This window comes from Lemur catta, chromosome 8 (genome assembly GCF_020740605.2).
Source record: "Lemur catta isolate mLemCat1 chromosome 8, mLemCat1.pri, whole genome shotgun sequence".
NCBI lineage: Eukaryota > Metazoa > Chordata > Mammalia > Primates > Lemuridae > Lemur > Lemur catta.
The window spans coordinates 1,280,429-1,303,485 of record NC_059135.1 but is presented as its reverse complement, the minus strand read 5'-3'; the positions used below and the strand labels follow the sequence as shown (position 1 = coordinate 1,303,485).

At 63.3% G+C, this 23,057-nt stretch overlaps 3 protein-coding genes across 10 annotated transcripts in view; 2 read left to right on the top strand and 1 right to left on the bottom strand.

Annotated features, from left to right (window-relative positions):
• The window catches only part of ANKMY1 (ankyrin repeat and MYND domain containing 1), a 60,219-nt gene extending 56,570 nt beyond the window's left edge, over nucleotides 1-3,649 (bottom strand). For 4 of the 6 annotated variants that reach the window (XM_045559932.1, XM_045559934.1, XM_045559935.1 and 1 more), the window contains exons 1-2: nucleotides 2,900-2,969; nucleotides 2,331-2,483 (exon numbers count right to left, since the gene is read on the bottom strand). In XM_045559932.1, the coding sequence (XP_045415888.1) occupies nucleotides 2,331-2,473 (143 nt within the window). In that variant the 5' untranslated portion in view covers nucleotides 2,474-2,483; nucleotides 2,900-2,969. Of the gene's footprint in view, nucleotides 1-2,330; nucleotides 2,484-2,899; nucleotides 2,970-3,611 lie in introns of those variants that run through there. The other 2 variants (XM_045559933.1, XM_045559937.1) reach the window with 2 other exon arrangements.
• A 4,671-nt stretch (nucleotides 3,650-8,320) lies between these two features.
• Nucleotides 8,321-10,541, top strand: DUSP28 (dual specificity phosphatase 28). 3 transcript variants are annotated; one of them, XM_045559942.1, is made up of 3 exons: nucleotides 8,321-8,719; nucleotides 9,398-9,576; nucleotides 9,988-10,541. In XM_045559942.1, the coding sequence occupies exons 1-2, from the start codon at nucleotides 8,321-8,323 to the stop codon at nucleotides 9,548-9,550; spliced, it is 552 nt and encodes a 183-aa protein (XP_045415898.1). In that variant the 3' UTR covers nucleotides 9,551-9,576; nucleotides 9,988-10,541. The 3 variants fall into 3 exon arrangements, with proteins under 3 accessions (XP_045415898.1, XP_045415899.1, XP_045415897.1); XM_045559943.1 differs by having other exon boundaries at nucleotides 9,841-10,541; XM_045559941.1 differs by having other exon boundaries at nucleotides 9,398-10,541.
• A 3,571-nt stretch (nucleotides 10,542-14,112) lies between these two features.
• On the top strand, nucleotides 14,113-22,930 carry RNPEPL1 (arginyl aminopeptidase like 1). Its single transcript, XM_045559939.1, has 11 exons — nucleotides 14,113-14,698; nucleotides 17,961-18,101; nucleotides 18,583-18,734; nucleotides 19,167-19,283; nucleotides 19,444-19,679; nucleotides 19,768-19,881; nucleotides 20,221-20,333; nucleotides 20,524-20,632; nucleotides 20,974-21,204; nucleotides 21,282-21,424; nucleotides 21,854-22,930. Exons 1-11 carry the CDS (start codon nucleotides 14,168-14,170, stop codon nucleotides 22,139-22,141), a joined length of 2,175 nt encoding a protein of 724 aa, XP_045415895.1. The 5' UTR covers nucleotides 14,113-14,167; the 3' UTR covers nucleotides 22,142-22,930.
• The last annotated feature ends 127 nt before the right edge of the window (nucleotides 22,931-23,057 follow it).

Genomic DNA, 23,057 nt, shown 5'->3' with positions numbered 1-23,057 from the left:
GAAAGCAGCTTGAGAGGCTGCCAGCTGCAGTAAGCTTGACAGATGGCCGGATGCAGGGACACAGAGTGGGGGACGTACAGCAACAGGGAGAGAACATGGGTGCGGGTGAATTTGTCGTCACTTACAAGTGGGTCCCACCCTGCCCCCGCCACACACACCCCCTGCCTCCCTCTCAACGGCAGAGCTGTCTGGGGGGTGTGCATGCTGGTGTCCCTGTCTACAGAGCTGTCCTGCTGTCAGGCTGGTGGGCTGGCTGGGCAGCACGTGGCCTGGGCACCCTTGACCCTGACCACTAGCCTTCGAACACCAGCCATGAGCCACAAGTCTAAACAAAGCATCTGGTCAGCAAAGAAGGGATTCGGCTGCTGGGAACACAAAATCTGCATTTAGCACGTTGGTTCGCAAACACAGAAAGGAGCCAGGAAGGACGGACTCCAAGCACAGCACCGCTCAGGGCTGAGGGCCTGGGTGTGGGTGCGGGTGTCCTAGCGCTCACCTGCTGTGCCGGGTTGAATTGTGCCCCTCATTCTTATGTTGGAGTCCTAAACCCCAGGACCTCACGGTATGACATTATTTGGAGATGGGGTCTCTACAGAGGTAACCAAGTTAAAATGAGGTCATTAGGCAAACCCTAATCCAGCACAACTGGTGTCCTCATAAAAAGGGAAAATTTGGACACAGATAAATGCACAGAGGGAAACAGCATGAACAGGCAGAGGAGGCGCCAGCCATACGAGGCGGGGGAGAGGCTTGGACCACACCCTTTCTCGGCCTCAGAAGGGACCAGCCCTGCCGGAACCTGTACCTCGAACTTCGGCCTCCAGAACCGAGAGGACAGCTTTGCTTTTCAGCCACCCGAAGTCTGCAGTGTTTTGCTGTGGCAGCCTAGTACACTAACGCACCTGTATTTTCTCACCTCGCTACAGAGGACAGGTATTACTTGTTTAATAACAAATATGTATCTCAACAAGGGGTGAAGATAGCCTACAGTAGGAATGAAAGAAACAGACACTTTAAAATAATTTCTTTCCTGAAAAAAAAAGTAGAAACGATTTTGAGGTCAAGTAGGAAAATCTATAAGGCCCACTATGGGGTCACCAGAAACGGTCAGCGCGGGCACAGTGGGCAAAAGCCTGGCCACTCAGCTCTGCCACCTCTGGCTGTTTGGCCTAGATGGGCTCCTTACACCTGTCATGACTCAGTTTCCTCATCTGCAAAACGGGGAGGCCTGCTTGGGCCACTATAACAAAGCACCACAGACTGGGTGCCTGAACAGACATCTAGTTCTCACAGTTCTGAAGGATGAAGTCCAAGATCGAGGTGCAGGCAGATTCGCTTCCCGGTGAGGGCTTGTGGGCAGCTGCCTTCTCACTGTGTCCTCACCACGAGGAGGACGGGGAGAGAGGAGGGAGCTCTGTTCTCTCTTCCTCTTCTTATAAGGACACTAATTGCATCATGCGGGTCCATCCTCGAGACCTCATCTAACCCTAACCACCTCCCAAAGCTCCACCTCCAAACACTATCACACTAGGGCAGAGCTTCAGCATATGAATTTTGGAGGTACGCAAGCATTCAATCCAAACTGGGAACAAATACAATAGGGTTCCAGGGTGGATTTCATGAGATGCTACAGGAAGGCTCTGAGGGCAGCCCCTGGCCCAAAGTAGCCCTTACTATTAACACTTACAGCTGTGAAGAAGCCACGCTGACTTGGGAAACCCCCATCTCACAAGGGAAATGTATCCTTACATCCCCTAGGCGGTGAAAGGGCTGGGGACGGTGGCACAGGCCTGTAACCCAACACTCCGGGAGGCCAAGGCAGGAGGACTGCTTAAGGCCAGGAGTCCAAGACCAGCCTGAGCAACAGTGAGACCCTGTCTCTACAAACTAATTTCAAAATGATCCAGGCGTGGTGGTGCACACCCGTAGACCCAGAACTCGGGAGGCTGAAGCAAGAGGATCACTTGAGCCCAGGAGTTTAAGGTTGCTGTGAGCTAGGCTGACGCCACTGCTCTCCAGCCTGGGCAACAGAGCGAGTCCTGCCTCAAAAACTAACAAAAAGTTGTCTCCTAGGAGGTGAAATCGGGTGGGCAGAGTGTGCAGGCGAGCAGGGAACATGCGAAGACCTGGCGTGGATTCCAGTTAGCCATCATTGTCGTTTTTCTCAGTGGTCGTTTTTATAATGTTGAAGCTTTTCTATTTCTCCGGAGACTAGTATTTTGGGGATAAAACAACACTTAGCGATTTTTAATGCTTGTCACAACGATGGATCCCGGCCAACGCTGGGCCCCTGGGTCAGGGTCCCACCTCCCTGCGGGGGGCTCCTGCACCTCTTGGTGAAGACCGGACGGCTCCCCAGGACCCCTGGGTCCTTAGCAGCGGAGATCGCACTGCCCTTGCGCTCCGGCGGGCGGCGGAGGCTGTGCGCCTCTGAGACCTCGTAGTCCAGGGCGGAGGAACCACCGCCTTCCATATATTCGAACCTGGAAGCAAAGTCGGAAGGAAACCACGCGTTCGCCCCCGGGCTCCCGCCAGGACCCGCCCAGGGAGCCAGCCGCCCTCCAAATCGCCACGCGCCCGCCCGGCCCTGCTCGGCATCTGGGGAACCAGGACCTGGCCCTTCCGCGGGGCGGCAGCCCGGCCAGACCCTCCGGCCCGCAGCAGGGTCAGGCCTGCGCTGCTGGCCGCCGAGGGCGCCACTGCCCGCGGTCCCTCTCCGCGGGTCTCGGAAGCCAGCGCTGGGGCACCGGGACACCCGGTGCGGGAGACGGGGCCCGCAGACAACCGGGTTACAGCCCTCCGCGGCCTGCCCGGGACGCCGCGCCAGGCCCCGCCCGCTGCCCCGCGGGGCTCCAGGGTCCCGCAGCCCCAGCTCCTGCGCCCCTTCCGCCGGCCGCACCGAGGCCCGGAGAGCTCGCCCCGGACAGTGGCCAACGCAGCTCACACAGGCCGACGCCGCGGATCCTGCGCTCCGCCGGACAGCGTCGGGTTTCCCTGGAGACGGACTTCGCCCCGCCCCCGCCCCGCCCCGCCCCGCCCCGCGTTCCGCCAATCCCCGCCTTGGCCCCTCCCCTGCAGGCCCCACCCGCCCCAGCTCCGCCCCCTCCGCCAATCCCCGCCTTGGCCCCGCCCCTGAAGGCCCCACCCGCCCCAGCTCCCGGTTCCGCCAATCCCCGCCTTGGACCCGCCCCTACCGACCCGACCCGCCCCAGCTCCGCCCCCGGTTCCGCCAATCCCCGCCTTGGACCCGCCCCTGCCGGCCCCACCGGCCCCAGCTCCGCCCCCGGCCTTCCGCGTGGCCCGCTCTGCCGGACTGAGGCCTACGGCAGCGGGGCCAGGGTTCTAGGGTTCCAGGGGCGCCTCCTCCACACCTGTTCGCTCTGACCCCCGTGCACGTCTCTCTCCTCCGGGCCCCCCGCAGCCCCCGGCAGCCACCTTGGTTCCTGGGTCCCCTGGCTCTCGCCTTTCATCCTCCCCTCGGGTTCCGGGTCCCCTCGCTGCCGCTCCCTCCGAGCAAGCGCGGGCAGCTGCGCAGCTCAGGCCGAGCTGTTCAAAATGCACAGTTAGGAAGAGAAGAAAAAGCCACTTAAACTTCAAAACAGCCTACAAACCTGTGAGGTCACGGCACCGCTGTAGCTGCGAATGTGACCTTGTTTGGGAATGGCGCCTTTAGAGGTCACGCTGGGGTAGGGGGGCCCAGGGCCAGTGCCCCGTCCTTAGGAGAGGGAGGTTTGGAGACTCGAACAGAAGAATACGCAGTTCTGAGCCGCCCGCTTGGTGCCGCGTTATTACAGCAGCTCTGGGAAACGAAAGCACCACCAAAGCATGAATGAGTTTATAGAAAAGAAAACTGTTGTGGCAAATTTGGCAAGTTGAACAATTTGGTAGAGAGTTCTAAACACTATTAATAAAATGTGACCCAAAAAGAGTGCTTCTGGAAACTACTATAAACTGAAAAGAATTCAATATGAAATGCTGATATTTGCTTACATTCATGAACTATATGCACTGACACATTTTAAAATTCTGTGTACGAAGATTAAAAAGCTCGATTTCCACAAATGAATACAAATGCAGGCCAGGTGAAGGGGCTCTCGCCTGTAATCCTGGCACTCTGGGAGGCCGAGGCAGGAGGATCGCTTGAGGTCAGGAGTTGGAGACCAGCCTGAGCAAGAGTGAGGCCCCATCTCTACTAAAGATAGAAAAATTAGCTGGAAGTGGTGGTGCACGTCTGTAGTCCCAGTTACTTGGGAGGGAGGCTGAGGCAGGAGGATGGCTGGAGCCCAGGAGTTTGAGGCTGCTGTGAGGTATGATGATGTCACTGTACTCTAGCCCTGGTGACAGAGCGAGACTCTGACTTAAAAAAAAAGAGAAGAAAAAAATACAAATGCCACTAAAGTATGTGTTTGAAAGGAATGTTTTCATAACGACACATCATATTCATTGAAAATATTTAAGATTATTAGTTTTAAAAGTTTTTAGTGAATTGATAAACTTGTTAAATTCAGCAAATTATTATAATAATTTAGGAAACTGATCATCAGGATGATTGGCTCTCAGCAAATTACTGCCTGTATCCAGAGTCATGGTGTTTGCAAACCTGAAACGCTGGCTGAACTCACTGCTACTGTTATAGAATCGGATGAAATATTAGTGATGTGTGCCCGGAAAGGAGGGTGGCATTTCTATGAAAATTCAGTTGAAGGCTTTGGAAAGTCAACAAAGAAAATTCACTGAAAATTGCAATCAAGTTAGAAGCCAGTGAGACACTTGTAAAAGATTGTGGGAAAGGTAATTTGTTTAATTCTAAAAGGATTCCTTCCCCAGATGGCTTCTCAAGTGCTTTCAAGTTCACATAAAGGTTTAAACTGACACTGGAAGACAGAGACATGCACAGGGTTTCCCCTGTGAGGAGTGGAAATCAGCAGACCCCAAACCTGTCATCAGAGTAAAGTGGCAAATAGACGTCCTATGTACTAAGTCAAAACCCAGTGTTTAATGTGGGTGGGCAGTTTTGTGTGTGGGCTCTCCTGCTTTGAACAGGTTTTTAGATTGACTGAACGATGGCTACAAAATTCAGCCTGTCTCAGGCCCACATGGGGAGCCTGGGAAAACACAGCTGCCTAGATCCTGCCCCCAGAGTTTCCTGCATAAGCCAGGCCGGGCAGGCCTGAGAATCTGCATTGCTAGCAAGTCCCCAGATGATGCTGATGCTGCTGGAACTCGGGCCACACTCTGAGAACCACAGGGCTGTGGTGTGCACGTGGGAACAGAGAGATGGTGCTGGAGGGACAGGGCAGGGAAGGCCTCGAATGCCAGGCCAGAGATGAACACAGCAGGACATTTCTAAGCGGGACAATGCTGTCAGATGTGTGTTTTCAGTCAGAGGTTTTCAAGCCTTTTTGCCTGGGACCTACAGTAAGATCCCACAACCAGCACAAACATAACTAGAACAAAGAGTTTCATGACAAGCTCACCCCACTACATGGAGGCACCCTAATATTTTCACGTAGCCTACTCTTTTTTATACCATTTCACTAAAAAATAAAATGATGGTCATAACCCACAGAATTGATTTCACAGCCCACATTAGTTGTGAATTAGCACAACTTGCTAATGAGTCCTTAGAAAGCATATTCTGGCTGCGCCGTGGGAGGCTGGAAGGGAGGCTTCCCTTAGGAGGTTGGCGCCAAGTCCAGGAGGGAGGGATGGCCCAAACCATGTGTGGCAATGAGGTGGAGAGACACTTACGATGACTTGGTCACCAGTCCATTAGCTCAATGGGATGGGAGCATGAGGTCTCAGTTAGGAGACTTTGGAACAGAAAACCCACCTCAAACATCCTCCAATGATAAAAGGTGACTTGTTGGCTCATGAAACAGTCCAAAAGGAGGGACTTTAGTTCTGGTCTGATTCTGTGGCCCAGCAATGGCATCAAGGACCCAGCTTCTCTTGTCCCCTGGGCTTTCACCCAAGGCTGCCTTCCCCTGTGGCCATGAGGGGACAGAGGGACCTTCCAAACTCCTCTCTCCTCATGGGCTCATAGTAGGGCCCAAGCCCTTTCCAGACACAGTCATGGGGGTATGGGCTTCACTGCTGGCTGGAGGCATTAGGGTCCACTCCTAGAGCTGGGGGACAGAAGTCCCTGCCTAACTGTGTAACTGGCTCCATGAACAAATTTCAGTGACCCTGCTATTTTTTTTTTATAATCCTCTCCTTTAACTACTTGACTTTTGTTTCTCAGAAATGGTGGATTTTCTCCAAGACAAAGGAGCTGAGATTCTGAAGGCCCCTGGGCAGACTCCTGCGGCCAAGACTCGCCATCCCCACGACCTGCGCCCAATGCACACACCCCCTGGCTAGTTGCACCACACCTGCCCCCAATGCACACAGTCCCTTGCTAGTTATACCACACCTGCCCCCAATGCACACAGCCCCTTGCTAGTTGCACCACACCTGTCCCCAATGCACACAGCCCCTTGCTAGTTATACCACACCTGCCCCCAATGCACACAGCCCCTTGCTAGTTGCACCACACCTGTCCCCAATGCACACAGCCCCTTGCTAGTTACACCACACCTGCCCCCAATGCACACAGCCCCTTGCTAGTTGCACCACACCTGCCCCCAATGCACACAGCCCCTTGCTAGTTATACCACACCTGCCCCCAATGCACACAGCCCCTTGCTAGTTATACCACACCTGCCCCCAATGCACACAGCCCCTTGCTAGTTATACCACACCTGCCCCCAATGCACACAGCCCCTTGCTAGTTATACCACACCTGCCCCCAATGCACACAGCCCCTTGCTAGTTATACCACACCTGCCCCCAATGCACACAGCCCCTTGCTAGTTACACCACACCTGTCCCAAGGCATGTGGCCCCTCCTTTAACAGCTCCTGATCTCAATTAGTAAGGGATATGGATTTGAGGCAGTTTCTCCTGTCCTCACAAGACATGCTTCGTATTAAAAAGTCCTTTCTTCCTTGGCAATCCTCGTCTTAATAATTGGATATTGGTGTGACCAGCAACTGCACCTAGCCCGAAACCTCCTGTGGTTTCAGTAACAATTGAATGGCTCCCATGAACTCTGGGAAAAAAGGGAATTCCATTCCCTCTCCAGCCCAGGAAAGTTGGAGTCCTTCCTCAGGCTGGAGGAAAAGGGAAATGGAGGCTGGTGAGGCCTACCACAGGAATGACCTGGCTGCAGACAGGTATTTGAGTACTTAGCGCGGGAGTGAGCCCAGGTTACCATAAAGGCCTGAGTTGTGTACCAGGGCCAGGCGGTGGCTAGGATGGAGACCATCTGGACACCCGGACAGATTGCACAGGTAGTCTGGCAGATTTATCTAACGCCAGGTTGGCGATGGGGTGGGGATAATGAAGACTAGTTTCTGGGAGAAACTTAAGTAAACTATGGGAATGAATAGGAAGTGTTTTTGACTACTATGAGAATGAAATTGAAACTGCAGTAACGAAACGTCTGCAGCGCTGAGAGACAGCTGCTTTTCACTGAACTCCTTCCCTGAAAAACAACGGACATCAGAAAAATCGACGGAAGAGGCCTCAAATGCAACTTCATGTGCACCAGATGATAGTAAATAGATTTTAAAAAGTTACAGTGCTGACCCCAAAAGTTAGTAATTAATAAAAAGTACAAAGGAATTCTGGTCTACGAAGAAATGATAGAAAGATGACGGCAGTTTTATTTGCATGAACCACGCTTTACAATAAATAGGAAAATAGGATGCAGGGGCCGTAACGGAAGCGCAGCGCGGTGCTGGGGAGCTAAGAACGCAGGGGACCGGGCCGCGCTGACGGACCACGGGGAGGGGACGCGGTGTCCCGCTCGCACCGAGCCCCCCCCCAGAGGTGTCGCCGCCCGGGCAAAGAGGGCGCAGCGCTCCGGACCCAGAGCCAGCGAGCCACCGCCCGGCCGGGCTCTCAGAGGAGCCAATCGCTGGCCGCGGCCGCTCGGCCCGGCCAATGGGACAGCGGTAGGGGCGTCGGCGGGCCCCACTCAGTACCCGCCCCGCTCCCGCCCCGCCTTTCAGGGGAGCCAATCATTGGCCGCGGCCGCTCGGCCCAGCCAATGGGTCGGCGGTACGGCGCTGTGGGCGGGCCCCACTCAGCACCCGCCCCGCTCCAGCCCCGCCTTTTAGGGGAGCCAATCATTGCCCGCGGCCGCTCGGCCCGGCCAATGGGGCGGCGGTACGGCGCTGTGGGCGGGCCCCGCTCAGCACCCGCCCCAGCCCGGCCCGCGCCGGGAGGGCTCTAGGGCCCCGGGGAGCCGGGGGCGCCGACCCCCGGAACGGCCATGGGCCCGGGAGGAGCCGGACGCCGCGGGGCCGAGGCCGCCCCGCCCGCGCCGCCTCCGTTCGTGCGCGTCGCCCCCGCGCTCTTTCTCGGGAACGCGCGCGCCGCGGGGGCGACAGAGCTGCTGGCGCGCGCGGGCGTCACCCTGTGCGTCAACGTCTCCCGCCAGCAGCCCGGCCCGCGCGCGCCCGGCGTGGCCGAGCTGCGCGTGCCCGTGTTCGACGACCCGGCCGAGGACTTGCTGGCACACCTGGAGCCCACCTGCGCCGCCATGGAGGCCGCGGTGCGCGCTGGTGGCGCCTGCCTAGTCTTCTGCAAAAACGGCCGCAGCCGCTCGGCCGCCGTCTGCACCGCCTACCTCATGCGGCACCGCGGCCTCAGCCTGGCGCGCGCCTTCCAGGTGGGCGGGCCTTCCAGGTGGGCGGGCCTGCCGGGGGGCGGGCTTTCCAGTGGGAAGGGGCCTCTCAGGTGGGCGGGCCTGCCAGGTGTGGCAGGCCTTCCAAGTGGGTGGGTCTCAGCCTAGCGCGCGCATTCCAGGTGGGCGGGCCTCCTAGGTGTGGCGAGCCTTCCAGGTGGGACAGGCTTTCCAGGTGGGCGGGCCTGCCAGGTGGGGCGGGCTTTCCAAGTGGGCGGGCCTGCCAGGTGGGCCTCCCAAGGGGGGCCGGGCTTTCCAGGGGGGACGGGCCTCCCAGGTGGGCGGGCCTGCCAGGTAGGCCTCCCGGGGGGGGGGGCGGGCCTCTTAGGTGGGGCAGGCTTTCCAGGTGGGGCGGGCCTTCCAGGTAGGCCGGCCTCCTAGGTGGGTCGGGCCTTCCAGGTGGGACAGGCTTTCCAGGTGGGCGGGCCTTCCAAGTGGGTTGGCCTCAGCCTGGCGCGCTTATTCCAGGTGGGCGGGCCTCCCAAGTGGGCGGGCCTTCCAGGTGGGGCAGGCTTTCCAGGTGGGCGGGCCTTCCAGGTGGGCGGGCCTCCCGCGCGGGGCGGGCTTTGGGGCTGGGAGAGGCGCTTCCGGGTTGGGCGGAACCCACTGGGAGGCGGGCCTTCAGGGCACTTGGGGAGTTTTTAATTCACCTCCTGTTTGCAGATGGTGAAGAGCGCTCGCTCTGTAGCTCAGCCCAACGAGGGTTTCTGGTCTCAGCTCCAGAAGTACGAGGAGGCCCTCCAGGCTCAGTCCTACCTGCCCAGGGAGCCCTTGGGGACAGCCCTTCCCAGCAGCAGCAGAGCCACCGAGCCTTAGGGGTGGTCCCTGAATCCTCAAGCAGGGCAAGTCTCAGGCCTGCAGCCCCAGGAGGGGAGGGCTGGGAAGGGGTTATCGTGCCCTGATAGGAGGCTGCGGTCAAGCCCTCTTTCCTCACTGTCACACTGAGTTTGCATTTTGGCCCCATTTAGCCTCATCTCCCTGAAACTCAGCCCAGGAGGGCCTCTGTCCCCCTTGGTGGTGCAGGGGTGTGTGCACGGAGGAGGGGACTGGGAGGGCCCATGCCCCCAAACATACCGACCCTCCCTCCCTCCACCTCGGTTTATTAGACCAGGCTTTGATCAGGAAAATCAAAACCACTTGAAGAATTTTAGGCAACTGGATGCAGGGAGATGGAGGCAGGTGATTCAAGGACAGATCGGGGGTTACAGGGGCCCACCACCCGGATCTGAGCTGCCTGTGCTCTGACCTCCCAGCTCTCGAGGACGCCTGGAGCTGCCAGCACAACCTCCTGCCAAGCCACAGTGCATCTTCCTCGCACCCCCCAACCTCTCGCTGGTCCCATCTCAGAACTGCACACAGGATCCCGGTGGCTGCAGGGCGTGGGCGGGCGGGGCTGACTGGCCGCTGCTGTGAGAAGCAGCAGAGCTGGAGGCTGTGCCAGCAGACTGCCCAGCTCGGGCACCCTGGGGGCCTCAGCCTCTGCACCCACCTCCCACCTTGACCTCTCTGTTCAATGACCTCTGCATAGCCACCGTCAAGCCAACGATGGACACGCCCTCCCCCAGGGTGGAGGACCCCACAGGCTGTCACCAGGCGCATCTCAGCATACTGATTCCTCTTCTAAGTCAGACAGAACCTCCTGGACATCTCCGGCCTCAAGACTATTCTAGAAAATTAATCACCATCAATACTCCTTAAATAGACAGTGGGGAAAGAGAAAAGGACAATGTGGGTGATACGTATGAATTACAGGCAGTGTGGTCACGGGTTAACACATGCAAATAGACGTGTGTGTGTTCTGCACGTGGTAATGAGTGAATGCTGTGGCTGGTGTCCGCCATTTCCCTTTTCCACGACTCACCCCACGCTCCCCCGTCCTCGGCCAGGGCCTCACCGGTCACGGGCTCTACCTGGCGAAGGACCTGGGCCCTGAGAGGCCTGCCACACAGGTGCCGCTGCCTCCTTTACCCGCACCGCACAGCCTGGGAGAACTGGGCGCCACCGTCCCGGCCCCCCCACGGCACAAAGCCCCACTGCCCATTCAGGGTTGGGGTCAGTCGCTCCACCCAGCAAGGCAGCCTGTTTTGCCTGATGCTTCAGTGGCCTGGGGAGCCCAGATTGCCAGGTGGTGTCTCAGCCTCCTGCCCACTGGGACATGGTGTGTCCCCAGGTGGAAGCATCCTCCCTGGGAACAAAGACCCCTGACTCAGCAGAGCCCAAGGCTGGGGGAAGGGAAGCACACATTTGTGAGCAAGGCACGGGGGTGGTGCAAGGCACAGGGAGGAGGGACACAGCCCTTGTACTCCTGGACTAGGCTTCTGGCTGTGACAGGAATGACACCGTCGACTGGCCACTGGTTCAGATCACACACCACAGCTTGTGGGTCGACACCCAGCCTTGCACAATGTCACTGGTCAGCCCAGTCAGCAGTGACAGCCCTGCGGGCCACAGCCCCTATCATACTGAGCTGCTGCTCCCAGAAGCTAACCTGACCCGGCTGGATGGAGGGCTCGCAGGGCCGGGCCCTCCCCCCCAAGGGCCCCTGAGCTCACTCCCATAAAGGCACTGCTGCGCTGCCTCCACCTGGCAGGTGAGCTGAGCAGTTTGCCGGCGAAGTCAGAGTGAGGCTCTGGGCCCAGGCTTTTGCCCAGCATGTTGCGGCTGATCCCAGCTCACAACACCTTCCATGGGGATTCCAGGGCACAGACCTGACCTCTGACCTGGCCCCTGGGTGACAAGGGGACAAGGGTGGCAGGGCCCACGCCAGGTTGAAGAACATCTGTGGGTCACATCAGATGCTTTTTATCCCACCAGCTCTGAGAACCGTCCACTGTGGCTCCAGACAGTGGCCCAGTTCCCCCTAGGACCTCGGCCCCAGGGACAGGACAGCCCCATCTGCACACTTCTTCCTGGAAGCCTTTGCTACCGCAACCCCGGGCCCGCCTCCTAGTAGGTGAGGCCAGGGGCCCCTCCCTCCCTCCGGCACCAGCACACCTTAATGGGGGGGTCCGGTCCCTGTGCATCCTGGGCAGGCCAGGGTATAGGTGGCACATCAGCTGCTTCACTGCCCCAGGGCACCACAAAGCTGGAGTATGAAAATAGCCGTGGGAGAAACCTGGGACTCGGACAGTGTGGACTTCAAAGTTCCTCTCCCCCAGTTAGGTTGGGGCAGGAGTGGGGAGAATTCCTCAGGGCAACCCAGATGGGTGCCTGTGGACAGCTGGCCTCCTCCCCCGCCCCCCAGGCCTCGGTGTGACGCCGCCTGGTGCCGCCAGGGCGCTCCGGGCAGGCTGCAGCGGGGGCTTCCTCCTGCCTGTAGGGCAGCTGCAGGGCGCTGAAGGCTCCTGTGGGGTTGCAGGTGGCAGTAACCTGCCTTCAGCGCTCACACTTCCTGCACTGGAGGGGTGGCTCGGTGGGCTGACTTTAATGCTGCAGAACATCTTTCCACTCCCTGATGACGGGCTGGGGTTGACCCTTTATATACATCTGGGATGGAAGAAATTCCTCCTCCCTGCCCTGGGGAGGTGGAGCAGATCCTCTGGAGCTGCCGGGCTGCCCACTCCCCTGCTCCTGGGTGCAGAACTGGCCGCAGCGAGGCAGGTGCCCAGGGCTCTCCAGGAGAGAAGGGCTGAGACCCCAAACCCTGCTGCCCAGAGTCCACCGGGGGAGACGGCTGGAGAGACTGTTGGGAGGCCCAGGGTGGCAGGACCCAAAGCCCCCTGATGTGAATTTAACCCAAGGGTGGTCAGGAAAGGCTAGTGTGGCACCCCGAATGCAGACCTCACATTTTCCCAGCTCCAGCCCCACGGGCCGGTGGGCTCTGAAGAGTCCAGTGGAACTGGGAGTGCCACCAAGGCCATCACCTGGGCAGGATGCTGGGCTGCCTGAAGGCAGCAAGGCAGGGTCCCACTCAGTCCTCTTCCAAGTCTTGGACGCAGGACTGACCCTGACTTCTGAGTGACTGTGTGAGACCCTGGTGAGTTTGGGATGGGGGCCCCAAGAGGGTGACTGTGTCCCTCAGCTAAGATTAGGGCATGTGGGGACCTGAGGTTGCACGGGAAAGCTGAAGCGATGCCTCAGTGCTCAGCTCCACGTCCATGAACACATGCTGGCCCCCTCAGACGTCGTCCCCCCATCCTGGGAAGGGAGGGCACAGTCACATGGGCTGCAGATGGGGACTGAGTCCGGACAGATGAAATGCTACTCAGTGCTGACGCTGCAGTCAAGGGCAGAGTCCAAGCCCAACCCCACCCTGCGCCACACCTCAAGGGAGCCGAGGAGAGAGGGGCGTGGGGTCCCTGGATATTCCTCCAAGCCCCTTCTCCCTAAGAATCTGAATTCTCCTGTGGCGACAACAGCAACATCATGGCTGCCCATCTTACTCCACAGGCCAGATTCTCCGCTGCTCCTGAGGCAGCTCCGGCCAGGTGTGAAGGCCACCTGCCGGTCTGCAGCCTTCCCTGGGGGGCCCAGGCCCTGGACAGGCTCAGCCCTGGGCAGCCTTCCCCAGGCCGGCAGAGAACGCAGCCGGGAGAGCAGGCCTGCAAGGTGGGGCGGGGCAGGCAGCCGGGTCTGCCTTAAGGCTGAGCACTGGGCTCGGGGACAGCCCTTAAGGCAGCGCTGCCCAGCAGAACGCTCTGTGATGATGCAAGCGATCATGTCTCCAACAGCCATCCCCCAACCCCACGCACGGAGAGTGTTTCACAGCGCAGCCTTGAGGCTCCGGGGCTCCATCACTCGGCTCGGCCGACCACACAGACCGCACTGGTTGACTCGGGGGTACTATGAGAATCCGTCCTGGGCCGAAGCCCCCGAATGGACCGATGACATTGAGGTCCCGACGCTACACTCCCCGGACGCACAGCCCGCACCGAGGGGCAGCCCTGAACCCGGTGTCCCCAAGTGTAGCTGGTCCCAGCAGCTGCTGCCCCAGGAGCCTGGCCCGCAGCGTCGAGGTGGGAGCGGCGATCCCGCCTGCTGGGGTCTTCCCCGTGCCGCGGGGCTAGGAAGCGCGGAGCGCAGGGCTGGAGAGGCCGCTCAGCTGCTCCGCGCGCCCGGCCCCGCGCACAGCGCCCCGGCTCCCAGCACAGCGTCCCGGCCCCGCGCACAGCGCCCCGGCTCCCAGCACAGCGCCCCGGCCCCGCGCACAGCGCCCCCGGCTCCCAGCACAGCGCCCCGGCCCCGTGCACAGCGCCCCGGCCCCGCGCACAGCGCCCCCGGCTCCCAGCACAGCGCCCCGGCCCCGTGCACAGCGCCCCCGGCGGCGGCCGAGCGGAGCCCGAGCGGGGCGGCGCACAGCGCGGGGCCGGGCCGGGCGGCTCCCGGAGCGACTTCCTGTTGTGCCCGCGCCCCGCCGCCGCCGCCCGGCGCCCCTAGCCCGCTCCCCGCGGCCGGCGCGGCCGCCGCCCATGGATTTCACCTAGCGCCGCGGCCATGGCCGCGCAGTGCTGCTGCCGCAAGGCGCCCGGCGCCGAGGCCGCGCCCGCCCGCCCGCCGCCCGAGCCGCCGCCCGCCCTGGACGTGGCCTCGGCCTCCAGCGCACAGCTCTTCCGCCTCCGCCACCTGCAGCTGGGCCTGGAGCTGCGGCCCGAGGCGCGCGAGCTGGCCGGCTGCCTGGTGCTCGAGCTGTGCGCGCTGCGGCCCGCGCCCCGCGCGCTCGTGCTCGACGCGCACCCGGCCCTGCGCCTGCACTCGGCCGCCTTCCGTCGCGCCCCCGCCGCCGCCGAGACGCCCTGCGCCTTCGCCTTCCCCGCCCCCGGGCCCGGACCCGGGCCCGCGCCGCCACCCCCGCTGCCCGCCTTCCCCGAGGGGCCCGGCGCCGAGCCCGACTGCTGCCCGCTGGCCTTCAGGGTGGACCCGTTCACCGACTACGGCTCCTCGCTCACGGTCACGCTGCCGCCCGAGCTGCAGGCGCACCAGCCCTTCCAGGTCATCCTGCGCTACACCTCGACCGACGCCCCCGCCGTGAGTCCGGGTGGGCGCTGCGGCTGCGGGCTGAGGGACGTTAGTCTGCACCCTGCCCTGGGCAGGCAGCGTGGCCTGGGCACTGGGAGAGGGTGGGGGCAGCCTGGCCCTGGAGCCCTGTCCGGGTGCCCACAATGATTCCCAGCTGTTGCCTGTGAGCCCTTAGGAGCCTCCGATACAGCCTGAGTCCTGGCCCTGTGGGCAGTGGCGACAGGGGACAGACAGCATGCCACCCAGGGAGGCCTCCGGTTCAAGAGTTGTGTCTCTGCCTGGGGACAAGAGCAGATTCCGGCACCTGCTAAGCTATACATCTTCTGGAGCCTGGCACTGAGGGGTGGGCCCGGGTGCCGTGGGCCTTCCACGGGTTTGAGGACACCCAGGTCTGTTCTCTGGAGGCGGAGTGCGGGATGGACGTGTCTGAGGGCAAAGAGGGGAGAAAGCCGTGTAGGCTCTGATGCCTGCTTTGGGCTCCCTTGGCCAGGACTGGCGGGGTACTGAGGCCAGAGGACCCCACAACCCCGACACAGACACATGCAGGCTCTGCAGGGCTTTGGGCACCAAATACTCACCCCAGAGGCCCTGCCGGAGAAGCCAGGTGGCTGCAGCACCTCACACACACACGCCTCGGCCAATGGCAGGGCCTATGGGATGGAGCAAGGGCCTCCCTTCCCACAGCGTGGGGGTTCATGTCCAGTCCCCAGCTGGTATGCACAGCCCTCAGGTGACACCCTACATCACACAGGACACACACACAGCTCTGGAGGCCCTTGGAGGTCCCCTCTGTCACTGCCCATGGCACACAAATGGACAGGCTGGTACAGGGGTGGTGTAGAGGCGTCAGGCTGAGGGCCACAGAGGGCCAAGGTGACATCTGGACAGGAGGAGCCCCGGCCACACGCACACCTGTGGGCTTCCTGTGCATTTCCCAGGAGCCCTGAGCAGGATCTGCCACCTCACCTTCCCAGAACCCCTGCAGGTGTGCCGGCCACTGGCCCACTGGGCACTGCCCCCGCTGCCTGCTGTAGTACTCCAGGGCTCTGACAGGTGGCAGGTGGCCTCCCAGCGTGACAGGGAGAACTGAGAGATGGCCTTCTCCCTGGCAGGATCTGAGAACTGGAGCCCACGTGTCTGGTCCACTCAAGACCATGGCCGGCAGACTGGTGGGACCAGGGCCCTCAACAGGCTGCTGCGAACAGGGCCCAGTGGGCAAGAGCAGCTGTGTCCCTGGGCTTCCCACAGCCTGGAGGGTGGCCGTTGGGTACTCCGGACAGGGAGGGCAGTGTGGTCCCCATAGACTGAGTGGTTCCAGAGTTGGGCTGGGGACCAGGGGCCTGGCCCGGTCTATGATCCGGCCACTTGAGGAAGGCAGAGTGTTTGGCCCCAACCTCAGGCACCCACCACTGCACGTTAGCGCAGCGGGGCTCGGGCCCACCCATGGAGTCCCCGTCTCTTCCTGGCCTGCTCCAGGGACTCAGGCCTGAATCCCGAAGCCTGTCCCTGTGCCAGGGAGGATGTGGCAGGAGCTCTCTGGGCAGCCCTGTCAGTGGGCCCCAAACCTCCAGAGTCAGTTTGGGGTGCCATAGACTCTGGGGCCTGTACCCCCACCTCACCCCAACTCCAGCAGAACAGCTTTTGCCCCGCCCTGCAGTGTCTGGCGTCCCTAGGCCTGTTCCCTTCTCCGCCAGCCAAGCAGCGACTGTACCCTGTGTGCACAATGGGGGTTGCTGACCTCTCTGCAGGGGTCTGCCCAGCTCCTCATTCCAAGGAGGGCTGTAGACCCTGCTGGTCTCTGGGGGTAAACATGGGGCAAGGGGGAGAGGAGGCAGGGACTGAGCAGAGGCTGAGAACGGCCCCAGGGGAGGGGAGACGGGAGGCTGCAGTACTGGAGCAGCTGTTGGGGGGACAGTGCTGGTTGAAGAGCATTTTGGGGATCGTGGGGCCCGTGCTCCCAGTCTGGGCCAAGGACTTCCTGCAGCACGGTCCACTGCAGGCAGCTCCCTCAGTGCACATCCCCGGTCCCAGTCCTGTGGGGTGGAGCTCTGGGGCAGGGCCCAGGGGGAGCTGCAGTTTTGCCCAGGCTCCCCAGACAGGCCTCTGAACATCTGGGCAGCCCAGGGGCCCAGCTGGAGAGAAAGACACCCCTGTAGGCTTGCAGCCCTGAGGGGACAGGAACAAGGACAGGGCAGCCGAAAGGAAGTTTTGGAGAGATCTATGAATGCAGGCAGGACTCGCTGGGTCTGCGTGGGAGGCCACCCCTCCTGGGTCTGGGGTCCAAGGGGGAGGCCACCCCTCCTGGGTCTGGGGCCCAAGGGGGAGGCCGCCGCTCCTGGGTCTGGGGTCTGAGGGGGAGGCCGCCCCTCCTGGGTCTGGGGTCCGCGGGGGAAGCTGCCTCCATAGTGGCTGTCCTCCGTGCATTCCAGATTCAGCTGCTCTTAGAGGTGTGGCACGGGCTGCTTGCACTCGTGGTGCTGGGAGGGCCCGTGTGCACGTGGCCACTGGAGGAGGAACTATTCGGTCTGCTCCAGCGGCCCTGTTGTCCTAGCAGAGAGGAGGGTGGGAACAAGGTGTGGGCCAACTCTGGACCACGGTGACGTGGCTGCAGGTGGGAGCGAGCCCCTCCTGGGCTCTGAGCTCCCTTGTTGGAGAGGCCAGAATTCTCAGGTGGAAGATGACATGGAATTGGCAAGACGGCGGTGGGCCCAGGGAGGGCACCAGGGGCAGGGACTCCTCAGGGGCACAGGGCCCGGCGCGGCATCTGGGGGCCAGGAGAGCCTCTCCAGCCGTGCCAGCTCCGCGGCAGCCCTGGCCACTCACCCGTCTCAGGACCGGCCCAGGGCTCGCTCCCTGCCAGCGTGTGACGCTCTGGTTCCCTGGCCAAGACCAGACTGGCTGCCAGCCCATGGGAATCTGTACCCAGGGTGTTTTGACCGTGCCTCGGTTTCCCTTTGGCCACTCAGATAATGCTATGATGGGCTTTTTCCTTTCTTCGCCCAGCATGGGCTGGGACATTCCCTCTGCTGGCTCCTAATGCATGGCCTCCTGCCTGGAGGGCTGACCCTGGTGACACAGCGCAGGCCACGCCCTGGGTCACCTGTCTCTGCTGTCCCCCTGCCCAGGGGAGGGGCGTGAGGGCACCCAGGTGGGCAGGTGAAGGCCTGGGGAGTGGCCGTTGGACCCCAGTGGGCCAGTCAGACTGCCGTCCCCTCCCAGAGCCTGGAACCCACCTGGGTGGCCACCTGCTGACGCACCGCCCTGCCCGCAGATCTGGTGGCTGGAGCCGGAGCTGACCTACGGCTGTGCCAAGCCCTTCGTCTTCACCCAGGGCCACTCCGTGTGCAACCGGTCCTTCTTCCCCTGCTTCGACACACCCGCCGTGAAGTGTACCTACTCAGCGGTGGTCAAGGTCAGGGCCCACTGGCCACCCTCGTCCCACTCTGGGGCCACCCTGCCCACCCTGCGCCTCCTGGGGGTGCTGCGTGGAGGGCTGAGGCCGGTGGCCCTGCCTGGCCTCCTCCTCCTCCTTGCTCCTACCCGCCTGGGCTGTGGCCCCCTCTGCCACCCAGCCAGGGTCCTAGAAGGAGCCCCCACAGACCACTGTGCAGTAGGGGGGCCACTCTGCAGAGAGCAGGGGGGCCAGGGTGCCACCAATGGGCCTGACAGGGCTCCTGGACCCAGGGTGAGTCTTCACTGGGGACACAGGAGCCCCTGACAAGAGGACTCAGAGCTCTTGATCCCTGTGGGGACTGGGGGATCACTGGGCCCGAGCTTAGCAGCACCCCCACCACGAGGGCAAGAGGTTTGCAGACGAGAGCCTGGGGCTCCCGGTCTAGGATGGGGGTTCTCTGACGGGAATGCGGGTCCCCTGACGGTGCGGTTCCTCACAGGCCCCGTCGGGGGTGCAGGTGCTGATGAGCGCCACGCAGAGCTCATACGTGGAGGAGGAGGGCGTCTTCCGCTTCCACATGGAGCACCCCGTGCCCGCCTACCTCGTGGCCCTGGTGGCCGGAGACCTCAAGCCAGCAGACATCGGGCCCAGGTAGGGCCTTCTGCTCTCGCTTCCTGCTGCTGTCAGGGGCCGCCCAGGCCAGGCCCCGGCCCGGGGAGCGCGCACCAGGCGCTGGGTCTGCGGCCTGCGCCCACGGCTGCCCTGCAAGGACCCCCACTGGCCTCTGGGCGCTGGGGCCAGGGTCGTCCCTGCCAGGCCCACCTTGCCCCACCAGCCTGTCCTCACTGCACCCTCGCGCCCTACCGGGTTCTCCTGACCCAGAGACAAGACAAACTAAGGGGCCCTCAGAATGCCGCTCTGCCCTGCGGTGGGAAGGCCAGGCTGGCTGCCCGTCCCGTGCGCAGGGTGGCGAGTGGCGGGCCCTGGGCTGGGCAGTCGGCCAAGCCTCACGAGGCAGGGGTGTCACTGGGGCCCCAGAGGTGGAGGGCTCGGTGGGGTGAGCTCCCCTCTGCCCTGTGACAGGAGCCGTGTGTGGGCCGAGCCATGCCTCCTGCCCACGGCCACCAGCAAGCTGTCCGGCGCAGTGGAGCAGTGGCTGAGCGCCGCGGAGCGGCTGTACGGGCCCTACATGTGGGGCAGGTGGGTCCTGGGGGCCGGGGCCTGGCGGGCTGGAAGGGGGAGTCGAGGGGGGCCCCTGTCTGCCTGGCACACCGTGCCCCCGCCTCCCGGGGAGGAGCTGGTGCTCGCTACGGCAGCCCTCGGCCCGCACCCACACCCCACGCGCCCTGCCACCCCGCAGGTACGACATCGTCTTCCTGCCACCCTCCTTCCCCATCGTGGCCATGGAGAACCCCTGCCTCACCTTCATCATCTCCTCCATCCTGGAGAGTGACGAGTTCCTCGTCATCGACGTCATCCACGAGGTGGCCCACAGCTGGTTCGGCAACGCCGTCACCAACGCCACGTGGGAGGAGATGTGGCTGAGCGAGGGCCTGGCCACCTACGCCCAGCGCCGCATCACCACCGAGACCTACGGTGCGCCGGGGGCGGGGGACCCAGCCGGCTCCGGGGTGCGGCTCCCCTGCCTCCTCTCACCCCTCCCCTGCCTGCCTGGCCCGTGCAGGTGCTGCCTTCACCTGCCTGGAGACGGCCTTCCGCCTGGACGCCCTGCACAGGCAGATGAAGCTTCTCGGAGAAGACAGCCCGGTCAGCAAGCTGCAGGTCAAGCTGGAGCCAGGTACCCTCCCGCCAGGGCCGCTCCCGGGACCCCTGTGGCTGTCACCCCCCAGGGTCCCCTTGCCCACCCTCCGCTGCTCCGGCTGGGGCCTCTCTGTGCCCCAGCACGCCTGCCTCCCTCACCTGCCACCCGCCTCCCCGGCTGCCGTGGCCTGTGGGTCTGTGGTCTCCCCCGGCCTCCGGGCCCCCAGGCCCCACCGCTGCGTCCCCAAGTGTCAGCACTCATCTGGGCACGTGAGGGACAGTGGCCCGTCGCCCTTCTGCCCCTCAGAGCCTGCCCGCTACCCCCTCAGGGACATAGGCGGGCTTGGGTGCCAGCCCCGATGGGGTCTCCCTGCAGGAGTGAATCCCAGCCACCTGATGAACCTGTTCACCTACGAGAAGGGCTACTGCTTTGTGTACTACCTGTCCCAGCTCTGTGGAGACCCGCAGCGCTTTGACGACTTTCTCCGAGTGAGCAGTCCCCGGGCAGGACAGCCCTGCCCCTGCCCCTCTGTCCTGGCAGGGGATGGGGGTGGAGTCGGTGGGGCCTGTGACCCTGGCTAGGACCTGGCCTGCCTTCTCTGGGGAGCGCTGGGTGCCACCTCCCCCGTGTCGGCCCTCGGCGGGGCCCGTGTGATGGGGCGCTGCCTCTGCCACTCAGGCCTACGTGGAGAAGTTCAAGTTCACCAGCGTGGTGGCCCAGGACCTGCTGGACTCCTTCCTGAGCTTTTTCCCGGAGCTGAAGGAGCAGAGCGTGGACTCCCGGGCAGGTGAGGCTGGCAGCAGGCCGGGAGGTGGGTGTGAGGACAGGCGGGCCCTCGCCGTGCCTGGGGGAAAGCCCAGCCCACTCTCACGGACCACGTGGGCCCCAGGTGGGGCCCGGTGAGAACAGGAGCCGGCTGAGCAGGGGGTGGGCTGCCCAGGAAGAGTGAGTGCTGGAAACGGCATGCAAAGGGCCTGGGGCGGAATCTGCAGGCGGAGGGAGTGACCCAGAGCCGGCCCCAGCCTTCCAGAAGGACCCAGGCCCCCGGGGGTCCCAGCCCTGGAACACGCCACCTGCCCCGAGCCCCACTGGTTGGGCGGGGACCCCAGGATCACTGCTCCCCTGCAGGGCTGGAGTTCGAGCGATGGCTCAACGCGACGGGCCCCCCGCTGGCTGAGCCGGACCTGTCTCAGGGATCTAGCCTGACGCGGCCGGTGGAGGCCCTGTTCCAGCTGTGGACGGCCGAGCCCCTGGACCAGGCCGCCGCCTCGGCCAGCGCCGTCGACATCTCCAAGTGGAGGACCTTCCAGACGGCTCTCTTCCTGGACCGGCTGCTGGACGGGTCCCCCCTGCCCCAGGGTGGGTCTGCGCAGCCGAGGGGGTGGCTGGGGGGAGGGGAGGTGCCAGCAAGGCCCTGACCTGCCCGCCACCCGCAGAGGTGGTCACCAGCCTGTCCAAGTGCTACTCCTCCCTGCTGGACTCCATGAACGCAGAGATCCGCATCCGCTGGCTGCAGATCGTGGTCCGCAACGACTACTACCCCGACCTCCACAGGGTGCGGCGCTTCCTGGAGAGCCAGGTGTGGCACCTGCCGGGGCCCCGCTGGGGGTGGTGAGGGGCGGCCTGGCCTGGGGACGGCTCGGTGGGGAAGACGCGGGGTCTGGGCTGGGAGCGGATGCAGGTGAGAAGGGCACAGGGGCCAGAGGGCGGCCTGGACTCCACCAGTCCGGGGCACAAGCCCTGGAAGAGACAAGCTGGGAGCAGGAGTCTGGGGTCTACGCCCACCCCGCCGCGAGCTTCCCAGGCCCGGGCCGTGGGCACCCAAGCTCCGACAGAGCCCGAGTCCCAGGCCAGTGTCCCCAGCTTCCCGCTGCCCGGGCCTCACAGACAGCCTGCGCGGGGGGCCAGAGGCTGATGGCCGTGGCCCCGGTGATGACTCCGGGGCAGAAGGGGCCCCTGCCGGGCTGGCCGGGCAGGCCGCCCCGTCACCGAGAACCCCGCCCCGCAGATGTCGCGCATGTATACCATCCCGCTGTACGAGGACCTGTGCACCGGGGCCCTCAAGTCCTTCGCGCTGGAGGTCTTCTACCAGACGCAGGGCCGGCTGCACCCCAACCTGCGCAGAGCCATCCAGCAGATCCTGTCCCAGGGCCTGGGCCCCAGCGCGGAGCCCAGCGCGGAGCCGGGCGGGGCCCCAGCGGACACAGACGCGGACTCAGACTCACCGGCCCTGCTGCTCGGGGACGAGGCCCCCAGCAGCGCCATCTCTCTCAGGGACGTCAACGTGTCTGCCTAGCCCGGTGGGGCTGACCCTCGACCTCCCAGACACCACGATTGTGCCTTCTGTGTCCGGGCCCGCCATGACTGCGCCTCAGCTCTGGCCATGAGCTCTGCCCGGCCGTGAGCCCCACCCGTGGGCTCTCGCAGGGCTGGGAGCCTCGGGGAGGGGCCTCGGCGTCCAGCAGAGGCCCCTGTTCCTCGGCCCACCCCTCCCAGCTCTCTTGCACTGCAGCCCCGGGCGGCCGCACACACCACGCCTCCTGTCTCAGCACTGACAGCCATGCCCAGCCCCAGACGCCAGCCCCTGCCGGGCACTGCCTCCGGGGGCAACGGCCCCAGCAGTGCCACGGCGGACACCACAACTGTGCCTTATGTGTGCCGGGAGGCCCCGGCTGTGCTGTCCCTGCAGCCTCTTCACAGGGCCCTGAGCCATCCCTTCCCTGCAGAGCCTGAACCTCGCCCCTGGGGCCGGCAGCCTCAGCGGGTTCCTGGAAGCGGGACAAGGACACAGACATTCCCTCGGTGCGGGGGCAGGGGTCACAGGGAGAGGATGGATGTCCCTGGGGAGGGTCCCCCAGCCCACAGAAAGCCTTAGCCCCTCAGAGAGCATGGGGCCTCGGGACCCAGGAGGAGTGTGGGGACAGGAAAGCGGGCTGGGGGCAGCACAGCAATACCCCAGGGACAGGCAGGGGTGTCGGTGCTCCTGGGCACCTGCTGGGAGAGGCAGCCAGGGCCGGCATCTCCAGCCTGGGACTGCTGGGATGGGGCGTCAGGGAGATTGTCCCATTAAACCTCTGCTCGGCAAGCCTGGCCTCCGTCCTCTCGCTCCGCCTGGCTGTGCCGGGGGGCTGCCCACCAGGGCCTGGGGCCGCTGGTCACAGCCCCTCTTCTGACCCACACAGCCGAGAGCAGGCCCCCGCACCCTCCCGGCC

What these genes read in the sequence shown, in the direction of transcription:
- DUSP28 (XM_045559942.1), top strand. Translation starts at nt 8,321, where the DNA reads ATGGGCCCGGGAGGAGCCGGACGCCGCGGGGCCGAGGCCGCCCCGCCC. An exon ending in GCCTGGCGCGCGCCTTCCAG is followed by an intron (nt 8,720 to 9,397) that starts GTGGGCGGGCCT and finishes TCCTGTTTGCAG; the next exon opens with ATGGTGAAGAGCGCTCGCTC.
- RNPEPL1 (XM_045559939.1), top strand. Translation starts at nt 14,168, where the DNA reads ATGGCCGCGCAGTGCTGCTGCCGCAAGGCGCCCGGCGCCGAGGCCGCG. An exon ending in CCAGCAGACATCGGGCCCAG is followed by an intron (nt 18,735 to 19,166) that starts GTAGGGCCTTCT and finishes GCCCTGTGACAG; the next exon opens with GAGCCGTGTGTGGGCCGAGC. An exon ending in GCAGGTCAAGCTGGAGCCAG is followed by an intron (nt 19,882 to 20,220) that starts GTACCCTCCCGC and finishes GTCTCCCTGCAG; the next exon opens with GAGTGAATCCCAGCCACCTG.